The sequence below is a fragment of the Abramis brama genome (genome assembly GCF_963993115.1).
Source record: "Abramis brama genome assembly, chromosome: 2".
Lineage (NCBI taxonomy): Eukaryota > Metazoa > Chordata > Actinopteri > Cypriniformes > Leuciscidae > Abramis > Abramis brama.
The window spans coordinates 54,520,420-54,544,379 of NC_139964.1; the positions used below are offsets into that span (position 1 = coordinate 54,520,420).

A 23,960-nucleotide genomic window follows, 5' to 3' on the forward strand; every position below is an offset into this window, starting at 1 on the left:
AAGAATGCAGACATTTCAGAAATATTAAAGGAACCAAATGTCATGAAAATAGTTTGACTTTTGAATTAAATTCAGTCATGCTGGTATCCCTAAAATGTTGATATATCGCTGAATCCACTAAAATAAAATGTTTCACCCAATCAAATTAGAAAACCTTTCCCATTTCAACACCCCAGGAAGCAATCTAGAACATTGCTTATATGTACAGACTAGTAGAGTGACATTAATAATGCATTTCTACACTTAAACAGTATTCAGAATCTTAAAGTATAGTCGAGTGTAAATGTAATGTATGTGTGCAATTACAGTGCTGTCATCCTCAGTTGATGCATCTTTAAAACGGCATGCCTTGACATATTGACATGTAGTCATATTCGTGTGGTATTTAACATATATTAATATGCATTATCCTGAAGGTTATACATAATGACCTGCCGGAAGGAAGCTTCCACACGTTTTGACCTTGTCAATATTGCGACCTGCTGACCTATCTCCTGTTGAGCGCTGACCCAAGGCATCCCGCTCTAATTACAATGTGGTCGCAAGGATATTGGCCGCACCTGACGAGTCAGGCCATGCCTGAAACGGCCCTGACTTTTAACACGGTAATGGCCATTCCATATGTTAGATGGAAGACGCTGAAAAGAGAAGATGATATGCACATGCTAATGTGATTCACCCAAGCTGGAAGATTACAAAGTGTCTAGAGGTTAGAGGGAATGTCAGGGGCCATTTGTTTCACGACAGTCACAGGCTCATTAAAAGTACTGAGTCTCATATCTTTCCGGTAATATTCTTCCATCACTTGTCAGTCTGGGTACCACTCACATCCTGAAATCCCACAAGGGAAAACATTTCAGAGTTTGGGACCCAACTGGAACAAGTTCAGAGTCCTATCAACCTCTAAGCTAAATAAAATGCTTTGAGTGACACCTTAATCGCTTCGATAACCCAAACTTGCGGAATGGAAGAAAAGCCAGGCCGATGGCATTACATTCCCCTGGGACTTGACAGTTTGACTTTGTCAAGGGCAATTCTTTGATTTCTTCCATTCCTCCTTCCGTCCGTAAGTATGAAGGCTGCCTTGTCTCCATCGCCTACCCCTCTTAGTCACAAATAAGCTGAGTGCACCAGTGAAGTTGTCATGGAGACAACCCAAGTAACCTTTGCTGTCAGTGTGCATCAAGACGTAACCTGTAATGGCTCCATTCGAGGTATTGAGATTCAAAACAAACTTGTTTTGTGAACATTTGAATGTCTCCATGGGTAAGTGTATGTTTAGATTCAGATAGGAGATCTCTAAAGGGATAGTTCACCTCAAAATGAAAATTCTGTGATCATCAACTCTCCTTCATGTTATTCCATAACCTGTATGACGTTCTTTCTTCTGTGGAACAAGATGTTTTTTCACAACATATGCCTTTTGGGGAAAAAAAGTATCTACTTACATTAGTTCAAAAACTACAAAACCGTACCTAAACATCACTGCAGTTTCAAGCTCTTCTTTGTTGGAAATGTGTAAATGTAACTGAAGTTTTATTGTCGTCATTGCAAATATTCACTTTCCCAAATGGCCACGGAGGAGAATCTGAGAGGGTCACATTCAGCGGACAGACACCATCACACTCTATTTTTTTGTATTTATTTCAACAAATGACAACCAAAATCGAATCCATTGAAGCTTTTAAACAGTTTTGAAGTGTCTGCGTGCAAGTTCTGCTAATTCACAAGCCGAGCGAGAGTCATACTCGCAAAGGTAATGCTAATTATTAAACCAAACAATATACAAAACTTTCAAAAACACTCAGCAATGTGATTATTTTATTGAGTGATGGGCAGTGGGTTTAATCAGTGACATTATTAATAGATTTATCCGGCGTCACCTCCTGCCTTGGTGTTTTAAACGTAAAAAAGGTGAAAAAAATGTATTATATCATCGTTCAGGGAGAAAACTGGACAATGTGAGTTACTATGGCAATTCTCAATGCAGCATGAATGACCTAGACTGTAAAAAAAATTAAATGATCAATAAGTTATGACAACATGTTTTTACAGTATAAAATCAGTATATGCATTTTTACAGTATACAATCGTGACACAGAAAATCATAATACTGCCCTAAAGTCCCAAGCAGAAAGGCAGCACAATCCTCCCAATATGACATATAAGCAAAGCAGTTACCCAGAACTCAACACGCCGTGACATTAGCTTCACATTCTCTATAATAAACAAAAAAAAAAAGAAAGAAAAAATTTAGGCCATAACTAAAATAAATGTTTTCAAAATATCTTCCTTTATGATCTTGAAGCTTAGAACGACGCGATTGAGGGTGAGTAAATGACAGAACATGATGAGTGAACTATCCCTTTAAGCTTTACATTAGATTGTAAGTATAGAAGAAATGGAGGCGGAACCTCTATATGCCACATGATATCCTGTATTCTGCCTCCAAGGAGGATGCTCTAAGAAATGACGTCTGGTATTTAAGAACAGCCAAGGTTATTTGCCTGAAAAGCATGGATGATATTTGTGCAAATGTTGAGAATGTTGTGTATGTGCCCCTATGTGGATGACATGTCAACGGTGTGCTCAAGGGGATGTTTGAGTGACAGCTTTGCTTTAGGCCACTGCAAGCTAATCGTCAAGACCAACTGCCACTACTCGCAAATTAGTGCTTCTGTTCTACGCTTTGACAACACTACTGTCACATGCTGACGTTGCGAGGGGCTGCAAGACAGCTGACACACAAGGACGGGTTTGTTGAAGGTTTGTCTCAAAGTCAAATAAGTCCTTTTCACTGCAAATCTACCTTAAAGATCATATGCACTCTAGTGACGTTATCCTAATGAGAGTTTAAGTACTCTACGAGACATAATAGTGATTCTCAGTTGTTTTTAAGTAGCAACTTTTTTCTTTTTATTTACAATAAATGTGATCTCTTTGTGAGTGACCCCCTTCCTAAAATGTATAATTGCATGTACAAAGATGTTCATGAAAAAATATTCATTTACAAAGATCTATTTATACTGTGTGAGAAAATATTGACATTATAATGTTGTTGCAAAACTAAATAATTGGCTTTTCTTCTGCAAACTCCACTGCACCCTCTTGTGGCGACCCCAGTTTCATAACCCCTGAATTAGGATATAGACACAAAGGAGACAATTGTCGAACAGGAAGAAAAGCATTAGATGGTCCAGGTTGATGATTGCAGACTTTGGTATCTTGGTAAACTGGTCCCTTATGAAGCATGTGAGTTGAAGAATCTGAGGAAAATTTTGCTTTCCAAATAGTTTCATTGTTGTCTACGGGAGATAAATTACATATTAAAGAGTTCTCTTTTGTGCTTTTTCTTTCCTTTTTGTGAATTAAATCCAGTGCTATTGTAATGCAATAACTCCAGATATGGTATTGTGTTCATGAATGAGACATAAAGCCTCTGTGTTGCCATTCACATGTGTTTTCTTAAACAATCTTCAGAGAGAAGGGAGCTATACAGAGTACAGCTCAGCTGCAACTGCCTTTAGTGTTTCCCTCTTCGATGTCAGTTAATTATTTCAGCTTTATACACAATGTCAAGTCCTTGTGTCTGGCGGCAAATAGAGATGTGCATTCATTAAAACCTCCCATGTTCTTTCACTAATGCAGCCATCAGCTATAGGCCATGCCTAACCATCCACACAATGGGGGAAACTAATAATTGCACACTCTCACATTAAACACACATGTGCACCCTCATTTATAGAGCGTGCATTCTGTGGATCAAAGGAGGCAAATGTTTGGAGTGCGGTAATAAAAATGTTAATGGGGCAATAAAAGGTCGCCTGAAAGACTTAGTAAACATATTCCGTTTACTTGATAAAAAATAAAAATAAAAAAAGAGTTACTATGTAGGCTGCTTCTGAAAGCTGAAAAATGCTTCCTCCATAGGCAGCATACGGAGGTAGGAAGGCAACAATGCACATCCTGATTGATTTTTGAAGTCAGCCGTATCCTTCACTGCCTCTGATATTCCACATTTCTGTGTGTTCGATTATTACGACAGTAAAGCGAAAAAATAAAATAAAAATGGCATCTGTAAATGGCGTTTAGTAGTCAGTTTGTGTAAATGAAAATGTTTGACAAATTTTTTTCCACTTTTCATGTCATTTCTAGTGTATTGTATTACAATAATCACCAAATCTCTCTATTCTGCTGTAGATCATTAAATGGTTATGCTGCCTATGGTTAATCTGTCTGAAATCAGTTTCAGGAAGAACCTTAAAGGGGTGGTTGAATATGATTTCACTTTTCTAACTTTAGTTAGTGTGTAATGTTGCTGTTTGAGCATAAACAACATCTGCAAAGTTACAATGCTCAAATTTCAAAGCAAAGGGAGATATTTTCTTTTAAAGAAATTGCTTTTTAAGGACTACAACAAACGGCTGGTAGGGACTACATGACATTCCTCCAGGGTTAGTGACATTACCAACCCTAGAATTTACATAAACCCCGCCCCCTGAACACAATTTATTGATTATCAAGACAGAATATGCTAATCAGTGACTAGAAGATAACTACACATAAGCTACATAAATTTACCAACTAACCAATCAGAAATTATTGTCTACATCTTGTCACTTCTTCTTGAGTCTCTCCCTCTTTCTGACTCCGGTTTGAACATAAAAGGCTAAAAGTTTTTGAAATTTCCAGTGCATGTCTGTGTGAGGTAAAAGGACACAAGCTGTTGAAGTTCTGCCCTCTGTGCTATGAGCAGTAGCTCATTTGCATTTAAAGGAACAGACACAAAAACGGTGCGTTTTTGCTCACCCTCAAAAGGTGACAATTTTAACATGCTATATCTGTGGGATATTTTGAGCTAAAACTCATACACACTCTGGGGACATCAATGACTTATTTTACATCTTGTGAAAAGGGCATTATACCACCCCTTTAATGCACAAACGCTGCCTGTAAAGTCACTGCCTGACTGTAAAAAAAAAATCCAGCCTCTATTTTGTTAGATGATCTATTTTACTCTTTTTTTAATTTTTTTTTATGCACTTGAATAATACAATTTTCTGGTTTGGTCAAAACTACTTAAGTTGAAAATGTCAAAAAAAGGTTTGCAGCTGGTTGCTTTAAGTTAACTTTTAAGTTAACTCAACTTATTTTTTTACAGTAAAGGCAGCAAGCCAACATGTAAGCTGTCTAAGCTTTTGGATGCAGTCATCGACTCCTTACCCTTTATTCTCTCTTTCTGTCTGTCCCTCAGGTAACATCTTTGTGGTGAGTTTGGCAGTGGCGGACCTGGTGGTGGCCATCTACCCATATCCACTGGTCCTGACCTCCATATTTAACCAGGGCTGGAACCTGGGATACATGCACTGCCAAATTAGCGGCTTCCTGATGGGCGTCAGTGTAATCGGCTCTATTTTCAACATCACCGGCATCGCAATTAATCGCTACTGCTATATATGCCACAGCTTGAAGTATGACAAGCTCTACAGTGACAAAAACTCAGTCTGCTACGTACTGTTAATCTGGGCTTTGACGGTGCTCGCAATCGTGCCCAACTTGTTTGTGGGCTCCTTGCAGTATGACCCACGGGTTTATTCCTGTACGTTCGAGCAGTCAGCGAGCTCGGCATACACAATCGCCGTTGTCTTCTTCCATTTCATCCTTCCTATCATGATCGTCACCTACTGTTACCTACGAATTTGGGTTCTTGTCATACAGGTGCGTCGACGAGTCAAGCCTGACAATCGTCCCAAGCTCACGCCTCACGACATACGAAACTTCGTCACAATGTTTGTTGTTTTTGTGCTCTTTGCCGTGTGCTGGGCACCATTAAACTTCATCGGGCTGGCGGTAGCGATTTCTCCAGAGCGTGTGGTTCCTTTAATACCTGAATGGCTCTTTGTGGCAAGTTATTTCATGGCATACTTTAACAGTTGCCTCAATGCAATCGTCTATGGAGTGTTGAACCAGAACTTCCGTCGCGAATATAAGCGTATCGTGGTGTCGGTATGTACTGCGAGGATCTTATTCGGGGAAAGTTCAAATGAAGCGCAAGAAAGACTCAAGAGCAAACCTTCGCCACTCATGACCAACAACAATCAGGTCAAGGTGGACTCTGTGTGAACAGCGTGAGTGTATATGCATGTGAGTTGAAGAGAACACAACTAAGCAAACTTGATTTAAAAAAACAAACAAACTGATAACCAAATATGTTGTTAAGATGCAGCCCTGAAACTGTGATTTGTTGCCTCAACACAATTAATACAAACAGGAAATTATTATCATTGTCTTTTATAAAGCACTTTTTTCACCATTGGTCAGAAGTACTTGTAAGTATGTATGAATTTCTTGTTTTAATATTTACAGTGATTATATCAACAAATCTATGTTATAAAACATACTTTGTGTAATGATTTTATATCAGTATCTTTGTCTGAAAGAAAAAAAAAATGAAGGTGTGTTTGATAAATATGAAGTGCAACAGTTGGGTTCCGGAAGTATAAACTCTATTCATTTTCTCCAGGGAAATGCATTTGTAATGATATAAACTTTTAAATACAGACATGTTGTGAGCTCTGAGGTTGGTAAGCAATCATATATGCTTTTGCTGAAGCCATCTGTTCGCATTATTTTGACTGATTAAAAAAAAAAAGAAAAAAAAGTTTAACAGCTGAATTCCTGGTGAAAACTAAATTTCCCATGATGCTATACAGAAAATTCCACCAATCAGAAAATTGTAGCAATCAAATTGTGCCAAAAGAGCTCTGCTGGGAAACATGCCAAGGGATTATGTCATTTGCAATGCTTACTGGGATTGTAGTTCTTTCCCTCAATAAAGCTGTTAAGTACACCGTCTTGTATTGTCTTTTTGTCTGATTTTCAAGTACTTGAGTACTTTTAAGTAAATAAAAGTTTGTAATGTTGTGATTCATCTAATAGCTGGTCGGCTTGGTTCATGGTTTAACGCTTTAACAAAGAATTGTTTCAAAACCCAATGGGAAAAATAAAAGGGAAAAATACTTCTGGAACCATCGCCGCTACAAATGGGGGCGGGCACTGTTGCACTATTACTGTATATAAATATATATTGAGTGTGTTTCACTGATGTTGATAATTCAGTGAAGAATGAATAACAACGTTGTCAAAATGATGCCATGAACATCAGCATTATCTCTACAATGCCTGGCCACAAATGTGACCTAAACTTTACAAACACTCTCTACAAAAGAGGTTTACTGCGTTTCTACGGAGTTTACTGCTTTGAAATGACCTCACCTGGTTTGCTACTGTTACTCTCCATTTGAGAAAGCAATACTCCTGGATTGCTGCTTTCCCACAATCCCCAGCAAATATGTATGAAAGTATGGGATTCCTACTCTTTAGGGTCTCTGTCCTCTCCTCCTGCTACTTTTTTTAGCTTTATCTGTCTTTTTAAATTATTATTCTCTCCCTCTTTTTTTCTTGTTATCTGTCCCTCTCCACTCTTTGTATGCATGGATCTAATGACAAGTTCATATGCAAACTGAGTAAAAATGTTAAAATCAAAGTGTTCGATGAATAAATAAAAAAAAGATGGAATTTTATATCTCTTGAATATGTGAGAATGATGTTATTATTTTTTATTTTATTTTCTAGTAAAAAAATTTAATCATTCTTATAGGGACAATGTGTAGTTTTTTAGGTATTTTATTATCTAAAATCAATATTTTTATTCTTAAATATGTCCTCAATGGTGTACAAATACCTCTGCCAATGATCAGACTAATCCTCGTAAACGAAGAATTTATTATCTTTATATACATGTGACGGGTAGGTCCACGGAGGCTTCCATGTAGTTCCGCCATCTTGAAAAACTATAATAGCAGAGAGGGACAAAAAGTACTAGGCCAACGCGTTTCCACAACGCGTTTCCACAACGCGTTTTCGTTCAGAGCCAGCGTCACGTGACTGAAACCAGCAGAAATGGAGGAGCAGAGCAGTGAGAGGCGCTTGTCACTGCCCCGGCAAGTTTAAAAGGCTGCACTGTATGGTTAGTCACAGGATAAGGAGTCCTCGTCGTCGAAAAAGTCCAAAGTAGACCGTAAAAACGAAACGTGACCGGAGATTACAAAAAACAAGGGTTAATGTCGGGATAGCTTTTTCCAGGTGGAAAGAGCTAATGCAGGAGAAAGCTTTCAAAAGAGACGCTGAAGTTACGGTCTTTAATTACAAGCTTTTTTTCATTGCTTGGTTGTGTACTTTATTATATAGACAGACAGTAGAACTCGATGAAGTGCTATTAAAAGACATCCTGTCATAGCTTTATGGTACGTAACGGCTACACGCAATGCATTTGAAAAAGCGAGGCGCTGGAGAGCAATATTCGTTTGAATGCAAAATACAATTTCACCACTAGATGGGAGAAATTCCTACACATTGTCCCTTTAAAACAAGATTTAAAAAAAGTAAAACAGCTAAAACAAGATAAAAGCTGCTTAAAAAATAAAATTTGTAGACGTTTTATTCCAGAGAATAAACCCTGAACGTGTACTTTTATGCCATTAGCAAAAATAAATAAATAAATAAATAAATCTTGTTCTAACCATAAAATCTAACATTTTGAAAGTTTTTTTTTCTTCTTAAAAACGGGTGCAGATATTTTTCTGGGGCAAAAAGCAGGCAGTATCATCAACACTCCGATAAAAGTATTAAAGTACAGTATTATATTGAAGCTTATGCAATAGTTCTAGCTGAACGCCCACCACTGTTGCTCGATAAAGAGAGAGAGAAACATGCTGTTGTGACATCACTCTGTGTAATCCAACCCAACTGAATGAACAAGTGCGTTAGAGAGCGAATGAACAACATAAAAATGCCAGGATTTACACTGCCCTCTAACAGAATTATGCACTAATCTGTACCTGTCCTGCCTTTATCGCCCTCTGCGACCAAGGGATTCATATCTTTTTATAAAAATAACTGAAAACTTTATGTGGAAGGAGGGGTGATTTATTCTGACCCCGTCCAGGTGTGGTTATGGCTGGAACATAAAAGGTGGTCAATTTTGTGGAAGCTATCATTCACAGTGTATGGATTTTTTTTTTTGGTACGAACAGCAATTTTAGGTTTAATGAATCTGTGTTGATTTGCTGTTTCTTGTACGTGAGACAGAGATTTAAGCGCCGGACGCAGGCTGATCAGGGTTTAGGCTGCTGTAATATGATGATATCAGAGCTGATTCAAAAATAGTCCATTTAATTTGAGGTGATTTGCAGATGAGCAGCCCTTAGCTTCCCAGACACAGATTAAGAATATTCCTAGACTGCAAAGCATTTCCAATGGAGAATCACCTGTGATAGAGTTATTTGACCCAGTTCTGTTATTCCGTGTCTAAGCAACCCCAGTTTTATGTGTATGGGTTTAGTTTTGCGTATTGCCACTAAAGAACACATACATATTAAATTATCCTCAATGTGAGAATCATTTGTATCTTGTGGTTTGTCATTGTAATCTTGAAAAAAAAAAAAAAAAAAAAGGTAGCCTACATATCAGCCAACAAGTCTAGATTCCAATTCTTTTAATTTGTGCTGGAACTGTGTGGATCTGAATCCAGCATCCACAGGATTGGGTCCGGAACCTACTTTTACCTTTGCATGAAATTCTCTGTCATAAAAACCCAATGTCAGCATGCAGGGATAACCATAGCCCTGTGTAAATGTACAGTAAACTCATGTTGAAAACAACAACAACCTGGGGCACAAGATGTGTAGTTATGCACAGATTGGTCTATCACTCAACCAACAATTTGCTGGTTTTTAAAGGGATAGTTGACCCAAAAAGGAAAATTCTGTCATTAATTACTCACCCTTCTTACTCCCTCATGTTCTCACCCTCATGTCTTTCCAAACCCGTAAGACTTTCGTTCATATTTGGAACACAAATAAAGATCTTTTTGATGAAATCTGAGAGCTTTCTGTCCCTCCATTGACATCTACACAACTACCACTTTGACGCTTCAAAAAGTTCATAAAGAGATCGTAAAACTAATCCATATGAATTGAGCGGTTTAGTGCAAATTTTCTTGATCACTTAGCAGATTTAATTTAGGCTTTTATTTACATATAAACACTGATCATCTAACATAAACAGAAGCTCAACCGAACGTGCGAGCACAAACCTCACTGGTTCTTGCAGAAGCTCAAACGTGCTGCGTAACACATGAGAATGAACCTCATTGGTTCTCGCACGTCAAGCGAAAATGCTTGAGCTTCCATTTATCATAACTGATGTGTGCGTTGATGAATGTTTACACGTGAATAAAAGCCTAGATTCAGTCTGTTCATCATATAAAGCGATTGAGTCTCTTCAGAAAATATGGACTAAACCACTCAATTCATATGGATTAGTTTTCTGATTTCTTTATGAACTTTTTTAACGCTTCAAATTGGTAGTTGCATAGCTGTCAATGGAGGGATAGAAAGCTCTCAGATTTCATCAAAAAGATTTTGTGTTCCGAAGATGAATGAAAGTCTTACGGGTTTAGAACGACATGAGGTTGAGTAATTAATGATAGAATTTTCATTTTTGGGTGAACTATCCCTTTAATTCACACTTGTGGACTTAAGGAGGTCTATATAATACCTTGAATATAAATTGCTCAGCTGGTGAGTTGAAATCTACTGTCTTTGTTTAGGGCACGTAGTTTTGCAACCATTTTTTTTAGCCAATCACTTGAGCTGTAAAAATGCCACGTGATCAATGGTGTGATCCGACTTTTACAGAGACATAGCTATACGGACACTTTCTGCTTCCTGCTACGCTCATGCAGTGCACTGTATCACAGATGAAGTGGATTGGAAACAATATTTGTCAAATACACAGATGTTTTCATGTAGCAACAGAAACACTTTTCATTTAGTATTTTATGTATTGCTTAATATCTATCAGATCTATCTATCCAAGTTTTACAAGGAGTTTTATTCCAAAATAAGCCATGACAATATAATACTAGGTTACATAAATGGAGTTTTTACTGTTATAAAAACATGGATTTGTGAGCATTAGTGTAATTGAAGGTGTCAGAATAAAAACAAAATGCACATCATCGTTGTCATCAGTGAGTCTGGTCAATTGTGAAACAGCTGTGTCATCATCAGAGCTTGTGCAGTCACTCTGAAGAAACTGTGCAGAATGAGCCAGCTGACTGCCCTCGATTCACTCTTGCAGTACTTTGATGGCATACGTCGCAGTGACACTGCTTTCAAGTCAGAAGCCAATCTGAAGCTGCAGGGATATGACATTACTACAACGCTGATTGCCTGATGGCACAATAAAAATGCCTCCAATCCCACAAACCCAAGCTGAATGAATATCTTGATCCGTGATATGAAAGGCAGCAGACAGGTACAAATAAATGTACCTAATACATAGAGGGTTGCCAAGAACTGTAAATACTCAGGTACAATGTGATGTGCTGTACTTCATTGTGCAGTTTAAATTATGGGATGCCAGAAATATAATATTTAAGTATATACACTACTGGTCAAAAGTTTGGAATAACCATTCTCTTATCCTTATGAATTCTCTTATCCTGAATTTTCAGCAACCGTCACTCCAGTCTTCAGTCTCACGTGATCCCATGTCGATTTGGTGCTCAAGAAACATTTCTTCTTATTATTAATGTTGAAAGCAGTTTTCCCAGCAAACACAGAACGTTGGCACAGCTTACCCAACCTTCTAACAACGTTTTAACAACATGGCCAAAAGGTTGCTATAACTACGTTGTGTGGTGAAGGTTGTTACAGAGTTGTCACAATGTTGACATTAAACCACTGTTCAGGGCCATTGCTTAAGGTTGTGCCAAGGGTGTCTGGACAACCACTGGACCACATTATGTACTCGTCACTGTCCTGAAGCGTGAAAATCAGCCTTTTAAATTTCAACCGTCCGTTGGTTCGTCTCATTCTTCATCGAGCAAGGATACGAGAGAATTGGGTTTAATTTACCTCAGCTAAATAAGATACGTAATTATTCAAACACAACCTTCAACTTCTAAAGTGACTTTTCTAATGTGACTATCTTTTTCTTTTTAGCTCCGCCTCGAGATCTCGTTACCGTTAGAATCATCTTTCCCGGAGACATCTTTTTATTGGTGGAAAAATCTTTGGACACACCCATTTTATTTTTTAAATATCTCAGGTAACATGATTCCCTAGACCTGCAGTGTCCGATTCCATCCATCATCTTAATTAACGTTTTTTAGTACCATCTTGTATCAACCACCTATACACATCTTCTCTCTGGGCTTGTTAGGCACTTTTCTATCCTCACAAACCCTTTGACCTGGTTTAACCTGGTTTCTGTCTGAGACACAGCAATACAGACTTTTACATGAGGCAAAGGAAAATCTCCAACACTATTAGTCTCATTCGTTTCTTTGCTCCTCTGGATTTGTTGATGTTTCCTGGACTGATTCCGGTTACCGGCCTTTATCGCCCGGCTTTCGACTAAGCTCCCCTCTCTGCCATGTACAGAACCCGGTTTTGTTCATTAAAAGTTCTGATCTGCCTTTGCTTTTTATGTTTTATTTAATATACTTAAAAAAAATGTATATTCGTTTATTTAGTTTTTTTCTTTTTTCACAAATGTATGACTTTTGGAAGTGCAATTTGATTAGGTATCATGCAGTTTTAATAAAGTTGAATTAATGTAACCTTCATTAATTCATTCGTCATTTTTACTCTTCAAAGTGTACACTTGCAGGTTATAATTAGGCTAATTTACTGATAGGCCCATTAAATAATAATAAGGATACACAATTTTTAATAAGTATATAAGTTAATTATCTAACATCTGACTAATTAAAAATTAACCTCAAAACATAACATGCTAAATGGAGGATATCTATAGCATAAAAAATAATAATTGTCTGAAGAACGTCATCTCTCAGTTGCTGGAAGTCGCGCAACAACTGCCCTGTTGCATCTAACAATTCTACGTTGTTACAATGTTGCGAGCACGTAGATGTTGCCAGCAACGCGACATTACCATAATAGAAATGCAACTTGTCACAGACGTTGCCACAACGTAAATGTGTTTGCTGGGGTGCTGCTTCATACTTTTGTGGAAACCATGTTACACTATCATTGTTTAATCATAAACAAAAGTTTAGGGTATCAGATTTAGTTTTTAAAGAAATTAATACTTTTATTCAGCAAGGATGCATTAAAATAATCAAAAGTGACAGTTAAGACATTTGGGCTATGTTATAAAAGATTTCGTTTTTCTTTTTAGCACTGATAATAGTAAGAACCATTAATAATATTTAAGGACCAATAATAATTGAGCACCAGCAAATTAGAATGATTTCTGAGGGATCACGTGACACTGAAGACTGGAGTAATGACAGCTGAAAATTAAGCTTTGTCGTCACTGGAAAAGGTTACATTTTAAAATGTATTCAAATGGAAAACAAATTTTTTTTACATCGCCTTATCTTGTAATAAGCGTATTGTATGTTTCATACACAGCAAAAATTTTGACCAAAATTCCAGAATCGTCAGCTATCTAGATAGAGCGGTGAATGTTTACATTAAATGGGACGCTAAATATCATTTTGGCTTTAATAAGACTTTCCCAATAAAGAATAAATCTGGTGTCCTCCATGATTCATGTTCTTTTGACAACAAAGCACTTGAATGTGACAAGCTTTTAATCAAGACTTCAGAAGTGGGGGGTAGGAAATTTCCGATAGCACGTGAAGGCAGCATACAGTAAGTCACAGCTGAATTGAATGAGATGTGAAACGAGTCACATGACAGGGCATGAATCATCCAGATTGGTTGTTGTTGCTTAGTGGCAGCCATGTTGAGTTGTGATCAAACTTTCACACAGACACAAATGACCTGAGGTCTTGACAGATGAGTAATGTGAGTGAGTACTGGCAGATTAATTAAGATGCACATTATTTAGTCACACTTTCAGTTCACCAAGAGAGTCAAGTCACCTTTATTTACATAGCGCTTTATACAGTACAGATTGAAAAAGCAGATTTACAGTGATGAAAGGAAAATGATTCAATGGTGCAAATAGATTTCCTTTTGGCTGAACAGTGGCTCTAAAAGAAAATAGTGTCATTGTTCAGCTGAAGTCAATTCAGTATTGATTCAGTTCTATTGTAAAGATAATCAATTATTAAATTAGTTAATTTCATCTATAAAGCAGTTCTGCAATAAAACAGTGATATGGTCGTCCAGCTCAGTTCAGTTCTCATCCAATAGTGTCAGTGCAGTCAGATCAATAATATTGTTGAATATACAGTGAGGAAAATAAGTATTTGAACACCCTGCTATTTTGCAAGTTCTCCCACTTGGAAATCATGGAGGGGTCTGAAATTGTCATCATAGGTGCATGTCCACTGTGAGAGACATAATCTAAAAAAAAAAAAAATCCAGAAATCACAATGTATGATTTTTTAACTATTTATTTGTATGATACAGCCGCAAATAAGTATTTGAACACCTGAGAAAATCAATGTTAATATTCAACGCATTCTCATCCTAGAGCGTCATATACTGACACTTTTGAAATTTCGTCTACATTCGACGCACATGGCACCCTTTAGCGTCAATATGAGACGCAGATTATGGGTAGGTTTAGGTCTGGGGTAGGGTTAGGGTTAGACCGCTAGGAGGCGCCTTCTGGCCCATATTTATCTGCGTCTCATATTGACGTTAAAGGGTGCGTCGAATGTAGACGAAATTTCAAAAGCGTCAGTATATGACGCCTTGGGATGAGAACGGGCTGTAATATTTGGTACAGTAGCCTTTGTTTGCAATTACAGAGGTCAAACGTTTCCTGTAGTTTTTCACCAGGTTTGCACACACTGCAGGAGGGATTTTGGCCCACTCTTCCACACAGATCTTCTCTAGATCAGTCAGGTTTCTGGGCTGTCGCTGAGAAACACGGAGTTTGAGCTCCCTCCAAAGATTCTCTATTGGGTTTAGGTCTGGAGACTGGCTAGGCCACGCCAGAACCTTGATATGCTTCTTACAGAGCCACTCCTTGGTTATCCTGGCTGTGTGCTTCGGGTCATTGTCATGTTGGAAGACCCAGCCTCGACCCATCTTCAATGCTCTAACTGAGGGAAGGAGGTTGTTCCCCAAAATCTCGCAATACATGGCCCCGGTCATCCTCTCCTTAATACAGTGCAGTCGCCCTGTCCCATGTGCAGAAAAACACCCCCAAAGCATGATGCTACAACCCCCATGCTTCACAGTAGGGATGGTGTTCTTGGGATGGTACTCATCATTCTTCTTCCTCCAAACACGTTTAGTGGAATTATGACCAAAAAGTTCTATTTTGGTCTCATCTGACCACATGACTTTCTCCCATGACTCCTCTGGATCATCCAAATGGTCATTGGAAAACTTAAGACGGGCCTTGATATGTGCTGGTTTAAGCAGGGGAACCTTCCGTGCCATGCATGATTTCAAACCATGACGTCTTAGTGTATTACCAACAGTAACCTTGGAAACGGTGGTCCCAGCTCTTTTCAGGTCATTGACCAGCTCCTCCCGTGTAGTTCTGGGCTGATTTCTCACCTTTCTTAGGATCATTGAGACCCCACGAGGTGAGATCTTGCATGGAGCCCCAGTCCGAGGGAGATTGACAGTCATGTTTAGCTTCTTCCATTTTCTAATGATTGCTCCAACAGTGGACCTTTTTTCACCAAGCTGCTTGGCAATTTCCCCGTAGCCCTTTCCAGCCTTGTGGAGGTGTACAATTTTGTCTCTAGTGTCTTTGGACAGCTCTTTGGTCTTGGCCATGTTAGTAGTTGGATTCTTACTGATTGTATGGGGTGGACAGGTGTCTTTATGCAGCTAACGACCTCAAACAGGTGCATCTAATTTAGGATCATAAATGGAGTGGAGGTGGACATTTTAAAGGCAGACTAACAGGTCTTTGAGGGTCAGAATTCTAGCTGATAGACAGGTGTTCAAATACTTATTTGCAGCTGTATCATACAAATAAATAGTTCAAAAATCATATATTGTGATTTCTGGACTTTTTTTTTTAGATTGTCTCTCACAGTGGACATGCACCTACGATGACAATTTCAGACCCCTCCATGATTTCCAAGTGGGAGAACTTGCAAAATAGCAGGGTGTTCAAATACTTATTTTCCTCACTGTATGTCTCCAGATATGTGTATATTATTTTTTTCAGCTGTATGTATTCTAAGGCCTTCACACCACATAAATGAAGAGTTAACAGCAAGTGTTGTGATTTCACAATGACAAAATTTCTCTGCAGACCTACAAAAAAGTAGTGATTTCTGTGTTATTACATCCAATATTTCTATTAATTATGTCCATAAACATTAAATGGTTAAAGGGAGTGGGCCATTGAGAATTATAAACACGGTCGTTCAGAAATCTTATAGACATGAAGAGGTAGATCACATCTAAATGAATCTACGTGTGAGTAAAACCCCAAAGTGTAGCTATAAATGGCTTAAATAATTGATTTAGTCAGATTTACTGTACATATGTTTTTTTTTCTTCAAATGGGTGCATACTTCTCTCCATTATTTTATATTATTCATAAAAGCATAATGAAATAGATGTACTGGTAAATAGGTTTACAGTGCATTGTAAATGTGTTTTCTGATTAATTTAATGCTCTCTGCCATAAAAAACCCCCCTCAGCACCACACTGCTGAAGTATGCAGTGTGAATTCTGTAAGCTATTAATATTTAAATATTAAAATAAATTAATATGCACTGCTCATGTTAATTTTGCAAGCGGTGTGAAACAGGCCTAAGGGATTGTTTTCTATACAGTCTATACATTTGAAATTAAAAGTATTTTACTCTATACAATTGAGCACAGTAAGTGTTTTATTGGGATTTAACTAAGTAATTAATTTGCATTTAAATGCAGCTACATATGGAGTAAATTGAACTGCCAACATATTGTACTACCTTGTGGAGCCTGCATGTGTTGTGTTCACGCATGACTTATTACGCCCACATTTTGCCTTAAGCCTGTAAAAAATATAGAGTGACAAATTGAGCCAGGCGATGCTAGTGATTGCCAATACGTGTTGTGCATTTTCATATTATTTTCTTTTATTTCTTGTTTTTCTTTTTGTCCTGCATTCTTCCAGCAATTCACCCACACACCATCAACCAGGTGAATGGCTATCTGGGCTTCATCGCTCTCAGTGGTGAAGATGGATCGCATCCATAGAGATGAAGAGTGGGAGAGAAAGTATGGGTGAGCGCTTGAATACTGTGAGGTCAAGCATAGACTAAAACAGATATGTGAAAATTTGCATGTCAAATCAGGAGTTCACTTAATTGCTCAATCCTTTAGTAATTTCACTTCAAATGGTGAAAGAGCTGACAGACCCCTTTGATATCTGACTTTAAACATCTACCTTCCTCTTGTTCTGTATGTGTCTCTAACCGGCTCTCTTTCTCTTTCTCTCTCTCTCTCTCTCTCTCTCTCTCTCTCTCTCTCTCTCTCTCTCTCTCTGTCTCTGAATGTTATTGTGCACAAAACCCCAAATAATTACACCTGAATGCAAAAATGATACAATTTATTAATTTCTATAACTTATACATGGTATAAACTAAATGTTTTTTGTTACATAAAGCAAAGAGTGAAAGTTGAGTGATTAACTTCACACCATTTTTTACTACAGACTTGCTTTCCACTCTCTGATCTCTATATGTTATGTTGTGTTGTATAATATATTACTGTACATTATATTATATTATAGATCAGAGTTTCAAACTGACATGCCCATTCCAATGACGCAGCTTGGTTTTTTATTTGTAAATACGTCTTCACTTGGACATTGATGTGCTCAGAACTCGTAATTGATTATTCCAATGGCTTCTTGAACAAGAATAATAATGACGGGACTTGATTTTGTCCATTTGGAATTGATTGGATCGTTGAGTCCATATTGTTTGCTATTTGCTGTGATCATTTTATCTGAGTGACAAGTTGCTGGATTGATACTTGTCTGGCTATTGGACAACCTCATTGCCCACTCCTCCATCCAGTTAACACATCATCAGAGAAGACATTGAGAGGTGTTAGACCTCAAAAAAATAATGATATGATAATGACGTCATCTGTCAGCTTACCACATGCGTGCAATTTCTTTTGCAAACCCCATCACTCCGCCAAGTGATGCAGGACAGGTCTGATAGACGCTTATGAATATGCAACTAGAGAGATCTCAAGAGAGATGGCCCCACAACTTCGAACTGGGCTGCACCCTTCTAAACAAATATTTGCATATTCATAAATATTTCAGCACTGACCTAGAACTAGATGTTGCATAGATGTTGTAGAGATTCTGAGAAGACCCATTATACCAAACAGATGCGTGAGCAGCAAATGAATAATAATTGAAAAATGAATAATTGAAGCAGCTGCACTCTTTACCAGTTTTAACCCAAAACATTTCAGAATAAAAAAAAGAAGGTATTTATCCGTCATGAATAACCACATGAGGACAGCTGGCCATCTATCACCCTGGTGTGGCTGGAAACATTCTGCCGGCTGCATATAGATTAGGATTAGGAAATCCCAGAGTGAAGCGGATATTAATCCCTGCTGGAATGAAAGTGTCTTGTTAATCACTTACTGATGACAGAGATAAAGTGATCTAATATGGAAAAATGACATGGAAATATGACAGCTCAAGCAACATGATTCTCTAGTGATAATGTGTGGAAAATAGGATGGAGTGTGTACAATTATGAAATGTTATCTTGTCTGTTTTTATTTCAGTTAGATTATGATCTATCCATCGCGTGCTTTGAGGTCATCAAGGTCAACCTGATGCAGCACGTTCCTTACTGTATCACAGGGCCATGTAGCTGATATCAGCTTTGACCTCCCCTTGACTGTATTCCTGAGGAAAATCCGCAGCATTCTCTAGCTGATTTCGGAGAACTAACTCTCCATGCATAAAAGCTATGCAGGTAGGGCTTTCCCTCCTGCTATTTTAAACAGGATCTACATTCGCTATTGACGCAGGGAAGGGTCACCTCTGCATGGAGTATTGACCTTTTTGCTTAACATGATTAGTGCTCTGTCAGTCTATGCACATCAAACAAAGGGGTCATGGAACAAAAAACAGAGAAAGTTCTGTTTTTTTAAAATCTCATAAGCATAACTTTTCTCTCAAACCAGTTTTACCCAACCAGATTCACCCGTTGACTTTGAGGATGGAGACGGCAAGTCAGCAGATTTTGCCCCAAGCTTTATGGCAAATGAAAGCACAGCTCTGATGCAAGAGGACAGGAGGACCTCTGATATCTGCTTTTCACTCAAACTCGCCAGACTTTGCCCCTGATAAAACAAGGCTAGTTTTAAAACATTGTATGGTTAACATAATGTTGTAATATGCTCCACTTTTGAAAGAAAAACTGACACCAAACAAACATTAAGTAAATTGCTCTATAGTTCTTTCGATGCTTTCTTGAGTTTTAATTGGCACATGAAGAAATCCTGGGTCGGCCATAGGGTCCTCAGAGAGTGTGTAGTGATGATTGTATTGAGAGTATTGAGAAAAGCTAAGATTTGATCATCTATATTGACAATTATTTAATCTGCCATTATGTTCCATTACCAATGACATAAAACATTTTTTACATTTTCATAAAAAAATTCTGTATGATTTATAAGCTTGTTTCCTCATGAGGTCCCCACGGTGACAGAAATTCCCATGAGTCTGTGTGCATTAATGTTGAAGTCCCCACCGGGATAGAAAAACATATGTAATCACACACACACACACACACACACACACACACACACACGCACACGCACACGCACACGCACACACACACGCACACACTCTCCTCCTAGTCCCTGTCTTGCACATTTGTGCCAGAGCTGAATTTTACTCCACTGGATCTGTTCTACTTCACTGAGCTCCTTACATTCACTGCAGACCTTGGCTGAATTAAATCTTATAATTTTCAGGCCAGTTCACTTTTCTAGTCATCCAAATCTAATTTCCCTTTTCTCTTTTTCTTTCTTTCTTTCTTTCTCTTCGTCTTTCTCCTTGCAACCAAAAACATACTGTTCAAAAGTTCAGGGTCGGCTGGATTTTCAAAAATGTTTTTGATAGAAAAAAATACAGTAAAAAAGTCATATTGTGAAATATTATTACAATTTAAAACAGATGTTTTTATTTTAATATATTTAAAAATGTAATTTATTCCTGAGATGACAAAGCTGATTTTTCAGCAGTAATTGCTCCAATCTTCAGTGTCACGTGATCCTTAAGAAATCATTCTGATATGCTGATTGCATCATTTTTGTCAGGATTCTTTGATAAATAATGTTCAAAATAACTGCATTTCTTTGAAATAAAAATCATTTGTAACAATTTAATTACATCAATTTAATGTGCCCTTGCTGATGTCATTTTCTCTTTAAAAAAAAGAGAAAAAGAAACAATTTTTTTTTTTTTGAATGGTAGTGTACCTTACTCAAGTGAGCAGGCATGGCATCCTGTTGTACTTAACACACATTACAGTAAACCTCATTACTAAAGAGAGCAATAGTTAGCTTCAGATGTCTGAGCTGTTAAACAGTATGTGTTGTTTTGGTAGCTAGATAAAGCAAGTTGACAATTCAATTTAAATAACTCTTGTTCCGCCATGACCTCAGGTGACCTGAAAGAGAAAAACTAAATATTTTTAGACAGTAGAAGAAAACAGACTTTGCCTGTGGCAAAGCTGAGACTCATGCTTGCGTTTATAATAATAATAATAAAAAATATATAATGCAGTGCATTTTTGTTTTTACAATGGAGCAATTTTGTTTGACAATAGCTGACACAGCACCTGAGAAAATCAATGTTAATATTTGGTACAGTAGCCTTTGTTTGCAATTACAGAGGTCAAACGTTTCCTGTAGTTTTTCACCAGGTTTGCACACACTGCAGGAGGGATTTTGGCCCACTCCTCCACACAGATCTTCTCTAGATCAGTCAGGTTTCTGGGCTGTCGCTGAGAAACACGGAGTTTGAGCTCCCTCCAAAGATTCTCTATTGGGTTTAGGTCTGGAGACTGGCTAGGCCACGCCAGAACCTTGATATGCTTCTTACAGAGCCACTCCTTGGTTATCCTGGCTGTGTGCTTCGGGTCATTGTCATGTTGGAAGACCCAGCCTCGACCCATCTTCAATGCTCTAACTGAGGGAAGGAGGTTGTTCCCCAAAATCTCGCAATACATGGCCCCGGTCATCCTCTCCTTAATACAGTGCAGTCGCCCTGTCCCATGTGCAGAAAAACACCCCCAAAGCATGATGCTACCACCCCCATGCTTCACAGTAGGGATGGTGTTCTTGGGATGGTACTCATCATTCTTCTTCCTCCAAACACGTTTAGTGGAATTATGACCAAAAAGTTCTATTTTGGTCTCATCTGACCACGACTTTCTCCCATGACTCCTCTGGATCATCCAAATGGTCATTGGAAAACTTAAGACGGGCCTTGATATGTGCTGGTTTAAGCAGGGGAACCTTCCGTGCCAAAAATCATATATTGTGATTTCTGGATTTTTTTTTTAGATTATGTCACAGTGGACATGCACCTACGATGACAATTTCAAACCCCTCCATGATTTCCAAGTGGGAGAACTTGCAAAATAGCAGGGTGTTCAAATACTTATTTTCCTCACTGTATATCTCCCGTCAAAGGCAGTCCGCAGCAGCAGTCAAATCATGAACCTCGTAGAAGTACTCAATGTGGCATAATCCCAACTAGGACCACAAAACTGGCAGAAATTCATTCAGCAGATACAAAAAAGTCCTTAGTTGAGCATGAAACAAACTGTTTCCCAACAGGACCTTGTTTGACCAAGGAGGTCAGCCATGATAATTTATTCTACTGCTCACCTGTCTCTTTATCTAAACACAGTTGTCTCACTAATACCCCTAGTGGTGAGGAGTGTAATTGCGGTCTAAGTAACTGACAGGTGTCTGTTACATATCCCTCCCCTCAGAAGAAAGCCTGACATACCCGTGACACAGTTTTAAGTTCTGTACATGAAAAGTGTCAACATGTTTAGAGTCATCAAGAAATTAAACAACATAGTTCACTGGTCCTAAGCATTTCTCAATTTTGGCAGGACCCTTCCATTTGGCAGACAATTTAGCCATAAATCCATCATCTGCCTTGGATTGAGGATGAGCTCGGACCCAAACTACATCTCCTACTTCAAAGTTAGTCTGTTTCCTTTTCTGATCGTAGTAGCGTTTTTGTTTGGTTTGAGCCCGTTCCACATTCTCCTTTATCAAACGGATCAGGCTTTGCTGTTTGTCTATTAATAATAATAATAATAATTCCTTACATTTATATAGCGCTTTTCTCTGCACTCAAAGCGCTTTACATAGAAGGGGGAATCTCCTCAACCACCACCAATGTGCAGCATCCACCTGGATGATGCGACGGCAGCCATATTGCACCAGTACGCCCACCACACACCAGCATACTGGTGGAGAGGAGACAGTGATGAAGCCAATCAGTATATGGGGATGATTAGGAGGCCATGATGGACAGAGGCCAAGGGGCAAATTTGGCCAGGATGCCGGGGTTACACCCCTACTCTTTTTCGAAGGACATCCTGGGATTTTTAATGACCACAGAGAGTCAGGACCTCGGTTTAAAGACCCACTCCGATGAAAATCATGTTTTTCTAGGTGTTAACATGTTCTTGTGGCATTTTTCTTATGTTAGAGGACATATCTTGAGAAAAATAAGTTCAAAGTTGTATTTCTGAGTATTTCTGCATTCAAATGGCTGTGAATCAGTAGCAGACGCTAAAATGCCAGCTAAAATAGACTGGAGTTGTGACGTAGTAACTCCACTGGGCGGTGCCACAAGCTCATACTCCCCTCCGCCCCCGCGGCTCAGGTTCTGAGGAGTAGAGAAGACGATGGCGGATCAACACCTATGTGCGGTAGCGGGTTGCAATGCTAACTGTACGTTCACACCGCCGCCGACTTGAGCGGCAAAGAAGCTCTGGCCGCCCTGTCAAGGACGCTTGTCAAAAAGTACGAGGAAGCTTGTTGACACTTTGGCCGCTCTGACGTAGCAGCATTCTATGTTCGACCATGGGAGAAGAGAAGTGTCACACCATGAAAAGTAAACAAAATAAACAAGCAATACATTGACACTAGAAACCTTTTATAATGACAGCATTTGTATAACCGTTTTGGTCACATTATTATTTATTATTATTAATAGTGAGTGCGCGCGCGGCCGAGGCTCTCTCTCTCTCTGCTATCTCTCTGCGTTCTTATATGCCCTGTCAAGCGCACCCTGTTAAACTGGCAGGACTTAAAAACACATGCAAATGATAAACTTTCACTCTGATGGTTAAACTGCAATTAATCCGATAATGATAGGAAACCCAGCAACGGCGATGATCAGCTTCTCCTCCGTTTTCTCGGAAGCTCAAGTCGGCGGCGGTGTGAACGAGGGGGAGGGTCGTCTCCGTGCCAACGGCTCCCCCCACAACGCAGAGGCGAATTGCTAATGAGCTACTGCCGCTCTGCTGAAGCAAAGTCCCAGAAAACGGCACAGGTTTTGTGATTTTGGCTAAAAACGGCATAATCATCATTTAAAGACCACTGAGAATGTTTAAAAATAGCTCAAAATATGATCGGAGTGGGACTTTAACGTCTCATCCGAAGTACTTCTACTTATAATGCACTTATAATTCTACTTATACTTACCGCATAAGTAGGACTATCAGGATCAGGTGGGCGATGAAGAGCTCTTTCCAAAGGTCCCTTTAATTTCCATCCTAATGTGATCTCTGAAGGCGTGTACCCCGTACTTTCATGCCAAGCCGTGTTGATGGCGAATCTAAATTCGGCCAACCACCTATCCCATTGTCGGTGGTGATCCTCCACGTATGAAGCCATCATTGTTTCAA

The 23,960-nt window shown here is 38.7% G+C and overlaps 1 protein-coding gene and 1 long non-coding RNA gene across 3 annotated transcripts in view; both read left to right on the forward strand.

Moving 5' to 3' along the window:
- Positions 1-7,685, forward strand: part of mtnr1aa (melatonin receptor 1A a) — a 104,374-nt gene extending 96,689 nt beyond the window's left edge. The window contains exon 2 of one of the 2 annotated variants that reach the window (XM_084106724.1): positions 5,255-7,685. In XM_084106724.1, the coding sequence (XP_083962850.1) occupies positions 5,255-6,123 (869 nt within the window). In that variant the 3' untranslated portion in view covers positions 6,124-7,685. The remainder of the gene's footprint in view (positions 1-5,254) is intronic. The other variant, XM_084106725.1, reaches the window with a different exon arrangement.
- A 9,489-nt stretch (positions 7,686-17,174) lies between these two features.
- The window catches only part of LOC311078063, a 31,805-nt gene continuing 25,019 nt past the window's right edge, over positions 17,175-23,960 (forward strand). The window contains exon 1 of the long non-coding RNA XR_014605038.1: positions 17,175-17,259. This is a non-coding gene — a long non-coding RNA (uncharacterized lncRNA). The remainder of the gene's footprint in view (positions 17,260-23,960) is intronic.